This window comes from Vanessa cardui, chromosome 7 (assembly GCF_905220365.1).
Source record: "Vanessa cardui chromosome 7, ilVanCard2.1, whole genome shotgun sequence".
NCBI lineage: Eukaryota > Metazoa > Arthropoda > Insecta > Lepidoptera > Nymphalidae > Vanessa > Vanessa cardui.
The window spans coordinates 6,831,261-6,850,385 of record NC_061129.1 but is presented as its reverse complement, the minus strand read 5'-3'; the positions used below and the strand labels follow the sequence as shown (position 1 = coordinate 6,850,385).

General features: G+C 39.2%; 1 protein-coding gene across 1 annotated transcript; it reads left to right on the top strand.

Moving 5' to 3' along the window:
• The first annotated feature begins 5,365 nt into the window (after positions 1-5,365).
• LOC124530943 lies at positions 5,366-8,072 on the top strand. The gene is made up of 3 exons (XM_047105314.1): positions 5,366-7,240; positions 7,324-7,621; positions 7,987-8,072. Exons 1-3 carry the CDS (start codon positions 5,366-5,368, stop codon positions 8,070-8,072), a joined length of 2,259 nt encoding a protein of 752 aa, XP_046961270.1.
• Positions 8,073-19,125: the final 11,053 nt, after the last annotated feature.

Below are 19,125 nucleotides of genomic sequence, written 5' to 3'. Positions count from 1 at the left end.
AATTAAACTACGTTTATGGGACAGATCACGAGGCTCCCTTACAATAAAGTAATTGTAAGCTACGTTAAATATTTTCTAAATTTAAGAGTTGAAATTTGATTTGTCACGGTGCGCTTTGTACGTGAAGCATCTTAATTAATTCAAATAAAACAAAACACTTCTTTTACTTGTTGTTATTTTATGGTTAAAATATGTCAACGATAATATCGTCCTTCGTCGTCGTCTTCGTCGTCCTTCGAACGTCCTCCAGTTTGCAGTCTCGGCTTACGAGTCGTTCTTACCTCTGCGGCGCACCAATAGACGTCCTCTAAATAAACAATATTGCTTGATGAACACTTAGTCACTTCTAACTAAGTTCTAAAAAAACTACTATATGATATTTAAACAACGGTACCCAAGTCTTGGGAAACTTTAGTCATTTATTCCGTACCTAAAGCAGAATGCAAAAAAGAGCTAGATAATTAATAAGGTGAAAAATTTTCTCTTAAGTTAAGTAAGTGTTTCACGGGAAAATTAAAAGAAATAAATAAGTGAAAAATGTTCTTTTTTAGTGTAATTTTTAAAACTCTAGCTTAAAATAGACCTCTCTAACATGAATTATTATTTTTATTACAAGTCTCGACTGAGCATATTTTTCTGATTAGCTAAAGGTTGACTGTTGGAGAATGCCTCTGGCCATTCCTTTAATATCAAAATTATAATGTTGGTCAATAAAGGCTTTTAAATAAATATACAAATATTTTAATACAAAATACAAAAATACTCTAATTAAAGATAATATTTACTTTGAGACCAAGAGCCCTTAAAATAAATTTACATTTTTATCCTAGAAAACTTCCGTCCATTGAAATCTAATTAATCTGCACGCTTTTTCTATCTCAACGCTTCAGTCATTGCTTTTAATTTTATTAGGTGACAAATCGTTCGTAGACCGATTTACTTAATTACGTAAAATTATAAATTATCAATTAATGTTATTTTATAATATAATATTGGATTTCACTAGTTTAATGTAAATTAGTTTTGTGTTTAATTTTAAAAACAAATGAGAATTCCATTTGTTTTTTAAATAAAACAAGTGATACTCACTGCAATTGACAAAAATTAAAATACAGTCTATTCAAGTGATTTGTAGACACTTTTTAGTCATCAATTAACAATATTGAATAAAATGTGAAGCGTTACATTTTATTTTCACATATCACAGCGTCTTTGAATATATTAAATAAATTTGTACAGAGATGAACCAGCAAATACTCACAAACTTAGTACTTTTTACAAACTTTTCTTTAATGAAATAACTGTGGAACTATGTGGGGGTCATTTTATGAGAAATTCCACCCAGGAGTGGAAGTGCGTCAGTGTGTTTTAAAGATAAATATAATGTAATCCGTGATTAGAAATACCATAAGAACTTTTTATTTACGTTTGTGTTTCTGATCATTAATATTTGATAATTGCGTTTGAATGGATATAATGCATATAACCTCTAAAATCATTAGAATGTAATTTTTCAGGCGGTTGTGTTTCTGCCTCACAATAAATTCGTATCATACTCAATTTCTCGCCAACTCTAGACAAGGGTAGACAAGTGTATAAAATAATTTACAAAGTGAGTTGAAGCGGTAACGACTCTAGAATCGCGTGAAAACTTTTATATTTGTCCATTAGAGGTCTGTGAGAACATTTAACTTCGATCATAGTATAAATTAATAAGATATTTTTTTAATGAACGTACTTTTCTAATTGATTTTAATCTTCACATAAATACCGGGTTTTTCAACTTTAAAATCCTACTACTATGATCGATTGCTATATCAAGATTTACTCAGGCTATATTTGGTTTTCATTATATTTTATATATTACAGTTATGTGCTTATTGAAGCTCTCAAAATAATTCTTGTGAATAAATCATATTGCAGTTTTGATTATTTTTTATTTCTGTACTAAACTAAATTTGTATAATATTGATATAACTTTCAATGTTTTAATTAAATAAACAAATAAATAAAATGCAAAAAATGTTTTTTTTTAGATGATTTTTTTTGGACCGCTAATTTTCTAACTAACAATTCATAAAACTCAAGTTATTCACACAGTACAACATTTTAACAAACGACAAATAAAATCTTAATAATCTCTTATTGACTTAATTAAGTAATCAATTATATTGACGCAAGTCTGAATAAATAATGTATTTATAGTATTATTTCTAATATTCTCTAATCAGTGCGAGTTTACATAAACTTTATATTTTAAATTATAGTATTTAATAATCACGAAAATCTCAATTCCGTTTAATGAAGACCAAGTTGTAATTAATTAAATCTAAAAAATCCGTGTTATATGTACACTGATACACAAACACATAATTAATAGTTAGATATTTGCAAATTGTATATAACACCGTTAATTATATCGTAACAGATATATGAATATATAGAGAAGATATTATAATTCCCGGATTAACTCTCGGGAACTTTGAAGATTAATATAATCAAGTACAGTTTAATATAGACTTTACTAAATCGTTGCGAGAACTGATAACAAAAATAATCTCTTTTACAATCAAATCAATAAACTGAATTTGATGAAATATGGTATGAAGCTAACTTGAACTCCAGCTCTTACTCTTGACATATGTACATAGGCTACTTTTTTGAATAACATATGACAAACTAACCCCTAATACGCGAGCGAAACAGGGGGCTACAACTAGTATATAATATTTATATTCACAATTTACAAATTGAAGTTTACGTACATTGTAAGATTATACATAGTTTAATATATAATCTAAGAACGGAGAGAGGCGGAGAGATCCAATGATAACAATTAACTAGGACTGTCGTTATAACTAGGTAGATACCATTATTATAATACGTGACTAGTGGCCTTAACTACCGTCCCTTTAAAGGCTCACCCCTAAAAGAATCTTTTGAACAACCGACCACAGAGATTCAGAATTCGTTAATTTGAAATTAGTTAACCTTTCAGCATACTAATATTGTAAATAGTTAAGTTTTGTTTGTTTTTGTTACGGATATACGAAAAACTTCCAATCCAATATATACATCTATGTAACTTTTATACTACGAGCCTGAAACATCTACTAGATGTTTTTTCAGGATTGATAAAGACTAGGAATATACCATTTTTTATACAGTTTATTATTTCGACGTAGATAAAATTTTCGATTCGAACGGTTAAATTCTAAAAAAAAAATATATATGACTATTCGAAAAATGCGCAATAACATATGTATTTCATTATTTTGAAGTCATATTCTATATTTGTAACGATATAATGTAATATTGTAATTTAAGTGTTATTCCTCGATTACATAATTATTAATTTTAGTAGTAATTTCTAATCCATTACGAATTAATTCTTGTCCAGTTACTATAGGCAACAAACGATCGATTACAAGGGACGATTGTCTATGACGTATTTAGAAGCTCCCGTTGGCTTGCTACAAATATCTACGGATCAAGCTACGAATAACGGATAGTAAGGAAAATATATGGCGACTGAACTGTTACGACAAAAAAAACTGTAAGCGTCGAATATACGGTTCTACTATACGTAACCAAAACGAACCGTTCTTAGAATTAGAATATTAACACGATAAGTATATTATGTAAATAAGCACAGGCAAATAAGTTACCTACTTGTTTAAATTTTGACTATAATATTTGGATATGTGCTATGGTTTAAATCCTTATTTTACTTATGCAAATTCAGATTGGTTAACCCAGTTAGTTATAAACTACGCAAAGTGATTATAATATTGAAATGCTTTATTTTTTTATATAAAATATGGCAAAGCATCTAAAGCTTATTTAGAATTTACAGAAATTATTTTCTGAAACAATTTCATGTGATTAAAATTGTCAGCTATGAAAATGTCAGCTATTTTCAAACTGTAATGTTGTAAACATATTTTAATGTCAAGCTCGATGCCACTCTGATTCTGCGAGTTTTGCTGATGTATTCGCAAACCACGCTTATAAAGGCTTGTTTACATTTTAATGAAAGGAAGGGCTTGTAAAATTGCTGTTTATTTTAGTAATCACGCCGTAACCCGCAAGTATGTACAGGATGTTTTTAATATTACAAATCATTTTATTAAATTAAAAGACCGCTGACTTAGGTACGATTTTATAATGCTGGTGTATTATTTCAACAAAAATAAATTGCTTCCGAGACGAAGGCTGAAAGCTACGCTGTGGAGATAATATATTGCGGTGTCAACTCAAACAGATTGGATGAAATGTCTGTAAGAAAAAAAATTGTCACTCATTGTTTTATACGCGGCGTACTTTGTTTGCAGAATAATATAATATGATCGAATCATTTCTATAGAACGACTGAAAAAATTACATGAGCTAACTCGTTTTAATTCCTGAATGTAGTTTAAGAAAATTATAAAACAACTCCTCCGAAATACGATCACAGTCAGTTACGAAGAAAGGGTGTTCTTAAATCACTAAGATTAATTTTCTGTGCACATAATTTATACCAGCAAACCAGGCCGACGGTCGACGAGACCATGAGGCAATTTACAAACTCGAAAATCGCGGAAGTTCGTTAATTATTCGACGGGAGCAGCTCGGGTGCCCCGGGACTCACGTTTATTGACAATTAAGACAAGGCTCAACCGCTTCACGCGCCTTATTGCTCTTTCCGCGGTCGCCACCTAAGCCCGATTCGATATTCCCTATCCAATAAAGTATATTGATTCGGTAAGCTCCTCGATATTTTATAAATTCAAAATCTTATCAAATAAAACTTTAGTAAGTGTAACATAAGCAAGATTAAATAGAAGGTAATAGTCCATTTCCGAAATGAATTTAACCAATAGTATCGAATAAATTTGCACATCAATAAATAAATATTAATTTAGTTAACTCAATAATATGAAATGACTATGATATAATATAAGCTGAATCATTGTTTCAAAATCTTGTTTTGTATCACAAAACACGAACTAAATAACTATGTTACGCGATTAAGATATTGTATAATTACATAGGTCGATATTATAACGGGATTCAACGTTCGGACGTCTTAGACGGAGGTTGTGTTGAATATTGCTTGTTATTAAATATTATTGATTAAAATAATATTACGACTTGAGGAATTTAAACGACATCTGGCTTGAAAACTGGTTTTCGTTATCTCTGACGTCACATCTCGACTATTTGCTTTGTTTATCGGACACTTGTTTTGCTTACGGATTGGTTTTGTTGTTGTTAAGTGGTCTTTTTAGACCATATTTATTGTTACAGATTTATGCATTTATATTGATATAAATACATATATTGTTTGTTTCGTTGTTTTTTATGTTGTTTGTTCTTGGCGATGGAAGTCGATACTGAATTATCGTCCGATGCCCTAATTCGCCGAAAAAGGCCATATGAGGGCCTCGTTATTTTTAACTCCGATTCCGATACGGAGACGGAGATGAGGATGGCTGCAAAAAGCAAGCCTGCTATTCGCGGCAAAACTGCTAAAGGTCGTGGAAGTGGTCTTGCTCGGGCTAAGGCTGAGCTGAAGGCCAAGGCCAATGAGGCTAGAGAGGAGGCCTTCGAACGATCGCTTCGTAGTCGAGCGTTTCGAAAGGAACCTCCTCAGGCTGTCTTGGACTCCGAGGAATCTTCTTCCTCGGATGTCCACACCAAGGATCCCACAAAAATGGGCGCCGAGGAACTTCGCGCACAGGCTGGTCGAAGCGCAGCCCTCATTTTGGAGGTGGCACAAAAGTCCTCCAACTTAAAAGGAGGATTTGGCAAAAAGCTGAGGGAGTCGGCAGCTGCACTACAGGCCATTGTAGATGCCTTAGCGTCTCGGACGGAAGCCGAGGAGACTCGAAAGCTCCGCGCTGATAATGGACGCCTGCGCAAAGAGGTGGATAGCCTCAAGGCCGAGGTGAAGGCTCACCGTCGTGATTTTGCGGAGATGCGGTCCAAGGTCGCTGTGGTCAGTGAGGCATCCACCAGCTCTGCACAGGATGCTATGGCGGTGGAGAATATAAAAGCCTCAATTATATCGTCGATAGGCGTTATGATTAACGCCCGATTTGCCGAATTGGAGGAACGCCTTCCTCCGGCTAAAATACAGCGCCCACCATTAGCTGCTGATAAGAGGCGGGAATCAGCACAGCAAATTGCTATGTCCCGAGCGCAGGCAGTCAATTCGGCTCCACCGCTGACTTCTGCACCCCTATCTAAGCGGGTTCCACCAGCTGCCCCACCGGCACCTGTTGCTGGATGTTCAAGCGCCTCGCTCGAGTCGGAGACAATTCCGCCTCAGGTGGTCCAGGAAATGTCCTGGTCCACTGTAGTAAAAAAGGGGAAGAAGGGGAAACAGGCTCACTCTCCGGCTGGAACAAATGCCACGGTGGCGAACACGGTGCTTAAGACACCTCAAGCGGCCAAGCCTAAGCTGACTGCTCCTCGTACAGCTGCAGTAGTGGTTACGCTGCAGCCAGAAGCAGAGCAGAAAGGTGTCACATATGCTCAGGTCTTGGAGCGCGCTGAGCAAGGCATTAAGCTGCAAGAACTCGGCATCAATGGAGGTCTAAAAGTCCGACGCTCCGCGACGGGAGCCAGGGTGCTGGAGCTGCCGAGAGCACAGTCGAACCAGGCAGAAAAACTAGCCGATAAGCTCCGCACAGTGTTGGATGGGGTGGCCAGCGTCGTTCATCCCGTAAAAAAAGTGGACATTAAGGTGACGGGGCTAGATGACTCCGTCACCAAAGATAAGATTATCGCCGCAGTCGCCCGCGAGGGGCATTGCGCCATTGAAGAGCTAAGATGTGGAGAGATTGCGCGTGGGCCCGGTTACATGGGTATGGTCCGCGTGACATGTCCAATAGCTGCGGCGAAGAAACTGTCTGACGCCGGTCGTCTCTTGGTTGGGTGGAGCTCGGCCAGGGTATGCGTGCTAGAGCAGCGCCCTTTGCGCTGCTACAAGTGCATGGGCCTTGGCCATACAAGGATATTATGCCCATTCAATGCGGATCGAGGGAGCCTTTGCTTCCGGTGCGGCGTTGAAGGTCATAAATCGGCTGAATGCACCGGGAAGCTGCGCTGCGCGGTGTGCGCAGAAGCCGGAAAGCCCTCCGGGCACGTGATGGGGTCGAAAGAATGTAACCCCCCCATCACGAAAGGTAAGGTGGTCCTCGCTACCCAGACCACCAACAACGTCGGACGGCGCCAGGCCGAGGAGGAAGCTGCAATGTCAACATGAGTACCGACTTCAGCTTCCTTCAGACTAATCTCAACCACTGCGCCGGGGCTCAGGATCTACTGCTGCAGTCCATGGCGGAGTGGGGGATTGACCTGGCTGTGGCCTGCGAGCCCTATTACGTTCCTCCCTTAACTCATTGGGTAGGGGACGTGGACGGCACCGTGGCGGTCCTCGCGAGGAGTGGAACGGGGCCCCCCCTCTCACTCATCGAGAGGGGCTCGGGCTACGTAGTGGTGGGATGGGGGAAGTACGTCATCGTCGGTACGTACTTCTCCCCTAACCGCAGCCTGGCTGAGTTCGAGACATATCTCGGCTTTGTCAGAGCTGCGGTGGCCAGGCAGTCACCGAAACCAACACTGGTTCTCGGTGACTTAAATGCGAAGTCGCGTGCCTGGGGCAACCCCGCCACGAATCCGCGAGGGAGGGCCGTTCAAGTGTGGGCCCTGCTCTCCAACCTGTCCCTTCTCAACAGGGGGCAGGTTCACACCTGCGTTCGCCAACAGGGGGGTTCCGTGGTGGACGTATCGTTTGCCACCCCTGTGGTGGCTCGCATAGTGCGGAACTGGAGAGTAGAGGAAGAGGCGGAGACTCTATCGGATCACCGCTACATCCGATTTGAGATCTCCACCTCTCGCAGGCCGGCGGAACCCCAGAGGGTGCCGACCACGCTGCCGAGATGGTCTCTCGGCCAGGTCGATCGAGAGCTGGTCAAGGAGGCCGCCATCGTGCAGCGGTGGGGTTCCACAGGAAGGCGGGAGGGCGCAAACGCAGAGGAACTGGCGGGCCGTATGCGCAGTTCACTCAAGAAGATCTGTGATGCAGCCATGCCTCGGACCCGGCGCAGAGTAAAGCGCCGGCACGTCTATTGGTGGTCGCCCGAAATTGCCGACCTTCGGGCGACGTGCTGCCGGGCGCGGAGGGCCTATGTCCGCTGTCGAAGGCGCAACGGCCTTGACACGGATCTGGAGGGACAGTTGCTAGACATTTATCGCCAGTTGAAAAAAGATCTACAGCTGGCGATAAGGAAGGCTAAAGAGAAAGCCAGGGAGGAGCTTCTGGCGGGTCTCAATCGAGACCCGTGGGGGCGTCCGTACCGCGGTGTGCGCGGGAAGTTCCGCACCCAAGGCGCCCCTCTCACCGAGACGCTGCCGCCGGAACTCCTTCTGCGCCTGGTCGGGGAACTGTTTCCCCACCCAGGCGAGCATGTCCCTCCACAGATGGCCCACAGCTCCGTGACCGAAGACGCAGTGGCTTCACCATTGATCACGGAGCGGGAAATGGAGATGGCCCTCGGTCGCTTGAAGGCCAAGAAGACGGCGCCGGGTCCGGACGGGGTTCCTGGGCGTGTTCTATGCGACGCCCTGGAATACCTAGGTGCAAGGCTTCGGGAGCTGTTTGACGAGTGTCTGTGCAGTGGACAGTTTCCGAAGCCTTGGAAAGAAGGGAAGTTGGTCCTGTTGCCGAAGGAAGGTCGGCCGTTGGATTCCCCTTCGGCATACAGGCCAATCGTGCTGCTGAACGAGACTGGAAAACTCTTCGAGAAGATCCTCGCAGCCCGTCTCGTTCAGCACCTCGAGGAGGTCGGTCCGGGTCTCTCGCAGGCTCAGTACGGGTTCAGGGCAGGCCGGTCGACGGTCGACGCCCTGGACGCCCTGAAGACTCGGACCACGGAAGCGGTGGCCCAGGGGCAAGTCGTCTTGGCGGTTTCGCTCGACGTGGCTAACGCCTTCAACAGTCTCCCCTTTGAGACTATACGGGAGGCACTTCGATACCATGAGGTGCCGTCCTATCTCAGGAGGCTGTTGGAGGCGTACCTCCAGGACAGGGAGATCCTCTGGGTGGGGGTCGATGGGAGGCTCATCCGGCATCGAGTGAGCTGCGGCGTTCCACAGGGGTCGGTTCTCGGCCCAATTCTGTGGAATGTCGGTTTTGACTGGCTCCTGCGGGCTCCCGTCCTTCCCGGGATGGGGGTGTTGTGTTACGCTGACGACACCCTCGTCACGGCGATTGGGCGGGACTTCCGGGAGGCGGCTCGCCTCGCCGAAGTCGGAACGGCTCTCACCGTGGACCGCATGGAAATGCTGGGCTTGAGGGTCTCCATATCCAAAACGGAGGCCCTCCTCTTCCACGGTCCACGGAAGGGACCCCCACGAGGTGCGAGTATCACCGTCCACGGGACGGTGATCAAGGTGCAGGCCCAGATGAAGTATCTGGGCCTGATCCTGGACGGTCGATGGAGCTTCGGGCAGCATTTTATCCAACTCGGCCCGAGGCTCATCAATGCCGCCGCCGCTCTTGGTCGCCTCCTTCCGAATGTGGGGGGGCCGGGGTCACTATGCCGGCGTCTCTATTCCGGCGTAGTGAGGTCGATGGCGCTTTACGGTGCCCCGATCTGGATAGATGCCCTCACCACTAAAAATCGGGCCCTGCTGCGCAAGCCGCAGAGGGTCATAGCGGTGAGAGGCATCAGAGGGTACCGTACGGTGTCGTGGACTGCGGCGACACTTCTCGCGGGCGATCCGCCCTGGGAGCTCCAGGCGGAGGTGCTCGCGGAGGTGTACCGGTTCCGGGTCGAGGCGAGGGACCGCGGCGAACGTCCAGGGTCGGCGGAGATCGGGCGGATCAGGGCTCTAGCCCAGCAAGCCCTGATCGTCCGATGGCAGGAAGATCTGGGGTCACCCACGGCGGGCCTAGCGACAGTGGAGGCGATCCGTCCCCACTTGAGTCGCTGGGTCGAGAGGAAGTACGGCACACTGTCGTACAGAATGACGCAGGTACTTACTGGACACGGATGCTTCGGTAAGTACCTGCACGGGATAGCGCGGCGGGAGGAGTCACCCTCCTGCCACGAGTGTGGTGCGCCAGTGGATTCGGCGTACCACACCCTGTACGAGTGTGCTGCGTGGGGGCCCCAGAGGCACACCCTTGCGGCGACTATGGGCGGAGACCTTTCGCTGCCGAGCATCATCAACGCCATGCTCGGTAGCGAGATGTGCTGGTCAGAGATGCGCTCCTTCTGCGAAAGTGTCATGTCGCAGAAGGAAGCCGCGGAGCGGGAGCGGGAAGAGAGTGCCGCCGCTGACTCGGTCCGCAGAAGACGACCGGGGAGGAGGAAAAGGCGCTACGCGCACCTTCTCCCACCGCCTCAATAGGCGCCGCAGGGACTAGGGGGGTCCCAGTACCCCGGGAATCACCCCTAGGTGTTAGAGGCCCGCATAGGTGGGCCGACCGTCAGGGCGTCACGGTAGCATGCGTAAGCGATCCCGTGGCGTCCATCGAAAGACGGAGAGGGTACCGCTGGTTTTTTAGTGGGTAAACCCGGCGTACTTGGGCGCAGTCGGCGTCCAGGGCTCCGGGGAGTCCCACACACCCCCCCACTTTCCATCACGTGGGGGAAGCGCGTAATGCGTTTTTCCAGCGAGAAAAAAAAAAAAAAAAAAAAAAGGTCGATATTATAACCATCTGATATGTAGTAACTGGAATAAATTACAAACTAATTAGGAAAATATACAATACATTGGTGTTTACCCGAGTTTGAATCCGCATTCATCGGTAAATATTCAAGTGTTCTAACCGCTGGGCGACCTTGGCTCACAAAATAATTTACGTAAAGTAAAACATTCACACAAAATTGACGTAGACAAATATTACTTTATGTTTAATAAAATATAGTCAAGCTTCGTAACCCGAGAACGGTTTACAGCGCGATAAAGCGAAAAGAAAATTTTGCTCGTGATTCGATCGCATTAAAACATTTATTACATAATTGACAAGTTAAATTGAACATCAAATAATAATGAAATTGAACATTAAATTATAATCCGATCTTTTAGAAGTGTTAAACAGAAATTAACATAACATTATATGAATACCACATACACTTTCTTACGCCATTCTCATCTAGACATATAATAAAATTGGAGTGTCTGTTTGTAACATTAAAATAGCTCCTTTTTATTCAATGCATATGTATTTATACACGGTACATATACCAAAATAACATTTTTTACAACTTTTGTCAGTCTTTCTGTCTGTCTGTCTGTATTATTACTGTCTGTATGTATATAATATTTTATCTATGTTCATCTGTTTCTAGAAGTATTTCACTGGTATATGTAACTCCAGCTGTATTTAAAGTTTAGTTTTGTTAGTTTCAAGAAAATTCCATATATATTTAAGAACATAAATGATGCACAGTTTTACCAACCACGATCCATGTTTACTACGCTATCCTCAAAGTATGCTTTAAACGGATATTGTTTTTTTTTTCAATAACTGTTGCACTAAAAAAATGGAATGATTGCCTATATTGTATCGTAACCACTTCAGTATTTACTTTTTATCTTATTACAAAACCGGATTTAGGTTTTCTGATGCTGGCCATAACAATTTTGTTTTGCCTAAATAAATAAAAAAAAACAACCTATACATTACCGTTACTACCATAATCATGGATAAAAGTTAAAAGGTCAACCCCGACATTAATCGGATTGTTGCTCATTTAAGAACTTTTAATAATAAACGAGAGGTGTCCTGGGACGCCCGGAAAGGAACGGTTGCTTTCTAATGCTATATATATTATGTATTAAATAAAAGGCACATTATAGAAATATAACAAAGTTTTAGAATAATTAAATGACAAAGACAAATTATTTTTAATAACCCATTTGAATTGAAAGAATAAGTTTAGATAATAATTTATTAAAACTTATGTAATAAAATGAGACAGAGAGAAAAAGAAAGAGAAGGAAAGGTGGCCCGGAAGGATATAACGGTTTTTCTTTACGTGATGATTTCTACCAGTTCACTCTGCTGTAAGCCGCGTGAAAGAACTTCGTTCAAAAAACATAATTGAATTATGTGTCACTGTTTTACTCGCTGGTTCACATAAAATATTATAAAATGCACTTTATGACATATTTTTGTGCCGTTGTTGCGTGGTTTCGTTTTTTTTTCGAACCACACACACACTTTGAACAGTCTATATTAAATCTCATAAAATATAAAGGAAAAAAATAGGTGATATATGTTCATATGTGCATGTAGTCTAGACACGCAGCAGCGTGTCAGCCAAGTTCAGGTAACAGAAATGGCGAGTATCACCGTGTGTAATTTTACACGAACCATTTGGAGCCGCTTTTGACCCCTTCATAACTCAAAAACTATTTGACATAAACGTGTCAAATTTGGCAAATATATTAGGACTTGCAAGATACATATGTACTCTAAATTACTTAAACACATCTCAAACGGTGATTTAGATATTAATGTCCAAAAATCGTCATTTTTATCACTGACTGACCTATAGATCAAAACTATTTCCTACTTCCAGGTGACCTAGAAAGTTCAAATTTGGCATACGGGTAGAAAATTAGGCGAATATAAAGGAAAAAAATCTGTAAATTTTTATCATTTTATTAGTTATAATTTTTCATTTTATTAGTTCTATGTATGCTTATAGTGCCTGTTACTATAACAACTGTAAAAAAAATGATGTAAGAACCTTTAATTAAAACAAATGTCTTAACATGAATAAATAACGAGTTGAATACCACCCTTATTTTTCTTTTATTAAAAATAATTCCGTTTTAGCACTTATTTATTACGTTACTGACTGGGATTTTGTATTGATTTATTGTTTCCATTATTAGCAAACATCAATGGTACACCATTAAAATAATTTTACTTATAAAAATAATAATACTTTCATTACATGTTCGTTACAAAAGCATTTCAGTACATGTCGTGTGACGCGACGCCGGAGTACCGGGATAGGAGCGTTGCGATAAAATGTTGACGAACGTGTCCAAGTATCAGTGAAATATTCCAATGCCTTCCAATGAAAGTCACTTCAAGTCACCAAAATATCGAAAACCGCGCCTTTAAAGTCGACAAAGTTTCCATTCAATTTTATATTATTAACAAATACGTTTTTTGAGACTGTAGTAGAGTATGTATGTCGTAACTGCGATGATTTAAGTATGTACTCTAGCGCTCCAAGCGGAGATCCTTATTGCTTGGAAGAAGAGTATCGAGCAAGCATGCTGATGTCAACAAAATACTTATGAATGCATCCATTTAAAAAATAGAGAAGGTATATTGGGACGTCGACAAAAGCAATATAATATTAAAATTACAATACAATTTAAACATAAATTAATTGAAGAACTGGAATGAGTAAAAGCTAAGTTTCAGTAATTAAGTTTGGAACAAGTCCCTATTTGCTTGTCACATTCTACTACTATTCACGAATCACAAGCACGTTAGCCTTGACAGTACTTTTCTCGATATAAGCTCCTCTATATTTAGTAAAGGGCAGGCTTACGTTGGCCTCTCCATGTTTAAAACCTTAGATGAGGTACATCTTATCAATTTAGTTTCAGTTCAAATTAAGACAAAAGACGGTTGTACTCTACATAGAGCTCTATGTAGAGTACAACCGTCTGCGCAAGTTATACCGCCCCGACTTGGCCAAATGAAATAAAAACATAAAAAATACGGATATTGAATGCGCGCAAAAATATAGAACGTAATATAAGAAAGAGAATTAAACAATAGTTTAACAACAACCATTTGGTATTAATTTTAATATTAATAAGTACCAACAAATAATTTATGTACAAAAAGCAATGATATCCCATCAAAAAGACTTTAATCAACAATCCACTATTCTGAGTTATAAGGAGAAATATTATTTTATGTAGTATTAAATGAATTTCAGAAAGGATAAAGGAACTTGGCTCTCATTTTACATTTATGTTTTTGATGGAATTACGTATTACAGTAACCATTATAGCTATATAAAAAAATATAATATTTATTTACATACAATAAAATGCTTATAACGACTAAAATAAACTTTTATAATGAAAGTATATAAGATAACAAATAATATATGAAAATAAATTATTATCCACTACGAGAATATCTTTAATATGGTCCCTTGAAGTAAGCACTTAAGACATGAAACCCGGATCGAGTTACTGTCGCCCCGAGAGAGCGACTTTTTATAATAAACCTTCAACTTAAATTCGTGATTTGTCTCCTGATATTCACAACTTCGCCGAAATAAAGCTCATAGAAAAGTAAATACAGAAACAAAACACATTATCAATGTCCAGCACTTAAATGTCTATCATTTTATTTCCATTGACCCATCTATTTATATACGTTTTGAGGTTGGTATAGAAGGCAGTAACGTTAAGCCCAAAGTATGCAGTTTCATTCGATTGTGCGTTAACGTATAAATAAATAAATAATTACGGAGCATCAAACGTTAGAAAGAAGTTTTATTGCTGGGGAAGACCTACTTAGATCTTAAAGGAAAGTTTGGAGTTTATTTCACCATGCTCTACTTCAATGCGATGGTGGTTAATCGATACGCGGCAGAATTTAATCCGACTATGCAACTTTCTTTACGATGTTTTCCTTAACCTCCAAACATGAGATGAATTATTATAAGCACAAATTGAATATACAAAAACTCAATGGCATTTGTCAGGACTTGAACCCCCTGATTTCGATTCGAAGATTCTCAAATTAGGCCCTTGGGTCTATAATAAATGAGAAAATAACCCCACAAAACTTTGGCGATTTTTCAGGGTTTTTATTATGTATATATATATTTATTCTTTAATTACATTTTAAGGTACTAAATAGTCATTACAAAATATGAATATAAAGCGAAAATTTAAAATGAGATATTAGTAGATTTAATCTACATCGCTTTTGAAACTCAACAAGTATTTTCCTGATAACAGAAATAGTATAATGATGCCTACGTAAATCATTTTCGATGTGACATTTGACAAATGGTTTCAAGCTACATCATTTGGAAAGACAATTGAATATATGACTGATTCAATTTCATAACGAAATTGAGGTTCTCGAAAAAAGATCAACTAAATGATTACAAGTAGCATTTGTACAACAACAATAACAGCAACCTGTAAATTCCCACTGCTGGGCTAAAGGCCTCCTCTCCCTTTGAGGAGAAGGTTTGGAACATATTCCACCACGCTGTTCCAATGCGGGTTGGTGGAATACACATGTGGCAGAATTTCTATGAAATTTGCCTCATGCAGGTTTTCCCACGATGTTTTCCTTTACCGCTGAGCACGAGATGAATTATAAAGACAAATTAAGCACAGAATCAGCGGTGCTTGCCTCGGTTTGAACCCGCAATCATCGGTTAAGATGCACGCGTTCTAACCACTGGGCCATCTCGACTCAGCGAATCAAATGCCTCGTGAAATTTATTGGTGTTTATAAAATTTCTAAGAATATCCTCATAAACAGAACATACCAGGAAAGTTTGCTTTAATTTGTAAGCATAAAGATTTGTAACATATTCTGTATTAAGTTGAGCATGCATTTCTTTATTTGCTCTGATGCTTCAACAGAGTTGCATCTGCCTCAGTCACTGGGATCTAACTGAGATCTAGAGCTCAGCGCTCGCGTTATTACAAAAATGTAAGAACATCTTTACAAAATTACTAGTATCTATAGCAGTTAAACTTTACTACATTAAGCGTGTTACTTCGGAACACAAGAATTGGATGTCGATTGACTTTGGCGATAAGCAATAAAAATAATGTAGAGACACTGAAAAAAGTATATCTTAAACGTATCTAAAGTAATACGAAGACAAGTCCTTTTAAAAACTTATAAAACTGTAATTTATGCTATGAAGATTTTATATTAAAAGTTGCACAGCCCGTCGCGCCTTAATGTCATAAACGGGTTGATTGAATAAAGTTGAAGATTGAGAGCGCCTTCTTTAAATAATATATATGCGTTATAATCATGCGTAAATTACGCAACCACATTATGAATTGACGAAACTTAAACATTTTAATATTAAATAGATATACTCTAAGGGAAAGTATAAGTTATTAAAGTATTCTTTAAGGTATAGCGAGAAAGCTGACAGTACGTTTGCCTGATAGTTTATGACTACCATAATACAATGGACGTCTGCAAAACCAAAAAGCTTGTCTTCTACAATTTGCTGTACTTTAAAAAAAATCACTCCATAAGTCGGTTACATACGCCCCTCTTCCACGCGGCGGAAAAGCGTATAGCGTTTATCCAGCAAAAAAAACTAGGCACAAAATGTCTTCAAAATCACGCTTTTATGTATTGATCAGACATCGAAGTACTGTGGATGAAAATTTGAAATTCAAACGCGATGTTCGAAGGTGTAATTCAGCGGCCGGAATTAATCTAAATAATTACTCGAAGTATTCTCCGTGAAAAATGCGTAAAAAATGCAGAGTGAGACGCCAACTCGGAGCAAAGCCGAAGAATCTTCATCAATTTTAGCCGTTTTGTGTATGGCATGCAACCCAAAGGTGGTACTCCATTTGGATGTAGTCTAAGACTTTGATTAATAAAGACTCAATTTCAGACCCAAATTTATGCCAGATCTCGTAAAGTTGTCTACGATGCAGTCATCTAAATAGAAGTACGTAAAGTTGATTTGCAACAAGTCATTTATACGTAAAAGAAATAATAACAATAACTTATTTAAAGGACTAAGAGACAAAATTGTATTCCTTCCTTAAGACGCCGGTATTTACAACGCGACGCCGTGTGTATTGTAAGCACTCAGTCATCTCTTAACTTATTTGAGGTCGGAGATTGCCTTTGTATCTACACTCTTTATTAGCTGTCCCTTATATTGTAATATATATAAAATATCACCTCGTTATGTCATAAAAATATATATAAACCTTAGTTGTTGCTCTATGTTTATTCCATTTTTTGAGAAACTGAATTACATATACATATATATGTATAATTGTATATATATGTAAAAATGGTACTATTCTACTTATGTCTAATAGACAATCCACGAAAATAAATGACATAATAATTACAACGATTTATTTAACTCGACCGATTATTTTTTTGAAATAATTATATTCAAAGTATAATTAACCAATTTAAAATATTCTATAATAATAATGATCAGTTTAGCATTTAATAACACTATTATTTAAATATTTACTATTTACCCGTTGATGTTACGAATAGTGTTTCATATATCGTTTAACGTAAGCTTTTATGTTGGCAATTAATTGTTTCACGGCTGTAAAAGTTTTAAATGCGATACGCGTTTCCCAAACATTTCATATCACCCAGCACAGATAGTCGTAGTTTAAATATGTGAACTCGGTAAATTGTCTCTTAACGATGGTATATATGTAGGTGTTTAAAATAATTCATTCAGGTAGTACATGATCTCGTTCATGTGTATATAAATAATTCATTGAAATCCGGTCCGCGGCCGCAATACGAGCTGGCAAAAATCGTTTTACGTGTGGGAACTCGCGGACGGGCTGGGCTACGCCTGCGTTGATATAACTCGGTACAGGCGGCACGGCGCAAACAAATTGGATGCTTAAAATTCAATTTAAAGGTTTCATGGTCCGCTTCATCTGTTCGCCTCGTTCGTTACGAGTCGGACTCGTTCACATATCCAAATGGAAACGCAATTATTCTCTAGTAACTTGGGAATGCTTGAATGTTTATCATACGCAATGTAGCGGTCAAGTAATGTCGCGTCATGTATGTCGAAATAAACTTAAGAATAAATATATATTGTTAGTTTCATATTAGCTTACTAGTAAAAAATAAGTAGGAGGAAATCGTTTTAACAATTTTTATAACTGTTACAAAATCATTATAGTATAAAAGAACGTTGCCTACTGCTGTCTCTCCCTATGTACGCTTAGATCTTTAAAATTACGCAACCGATTTTGATGCGGTTTTTATTAATAGATAGAGTGATTCGGAAAGAAGATTTTTGTATATAATATATGTACCATATAGTAAAAAAAAAAACAAGAAAAAAATTGTGATATAGTTAGTATCAGCGAAGCCAGGGCGGGTCGGTAATACTCTTTATGACAGTTATAACAGTGATCTCTACTACTTCAAGATTGGCTAACTATTCGATTCTTTGTCCAAATTAAATAAGGAAGACAGAAAAATAGGCCATCTCATGGTAATCAATACGCGCCGTCAATCTGTCAACCATGGGAACTTAACTGTTATGTACCTATGCCTGTAATTAAGCACACTGGCTTACTGGACCTTCGAACCAGAATACTGTAAAATTAAATTATAATGTTGAACGGTAGGCTAATTGATAAGTGGCTTTTTCCTAACCGGACAGTCGAAGCACTAGATGTGGAAAATATTCTCAAGATTTTTTTTTTTATATTTAAAACAATAATTTAAAAAAAAATCATATAAATTTAAAGAAGTGGCCACTTTGTTGAACAAGTTTGTTACCAAAGCAAAAACGAGCTTGCGGAATGGAACCAAATCTGTAATACTGTTTTATGCAGAGGAATTTGTAATAACTGTAAGAAGTTTCCTTCCCGGACTTGCAAACTTGTAAGAATAGGATAAAGTTTCCTGAAGATGTAAATTGATGAAGATGAATATTCTCTTTTAATAAAATCTATAAGAATTAGAACAATCGAACGTTATATTAAGCAGAAAGGTTTACTTACTTTTCTTATATCATTCACTAAAAATCTTTATTTATCTCCAATAAACAAAAACTAAAAACCATTGCTAAACCTTTGTTATACATATTAAAAGTAATTGCAAACTTATATTCTATGCAAACGTAATGATAAAAATACTATAAAAATATAATATTCAATTCACGGTACTATAAGAATAGTATTTAATAGTATTTAATAGCTACCAAAATCGGATATTTTAGATGATTTTGATACAAAAATGTTCGACTGGTTAATAACGAACGAATAGACGATTAGGTCAATTAATACGCAGATATTAAGACCTAGACTTAATTTAAAAAAAACGCTCTATGCATGAGCGAGTTGTGT

Coding starts and splice junctions, on each gene's coding strand:
- LOC124530943 (XM_047105314.1), top strand. CDS start 5,366: ATGGAAGTCGATACTGAATTATCGTCCGATGCCCTAATTCGCCGAAAA. Junction 7,241..7,323: donor GCCAGGCCGAGGAGGAAGCT/GCAATGTCAACA, acceptor CTACTGCTGCAG/TCCATGGCGGAGTGGGGGAT. Junction 7,622..7,986: donor GAAACCAACACTGGTTCTCG/GTGACTTAAATG, acceptor GCCATCGTGCAG/CGGTGGGGTTCCACAGGAAG.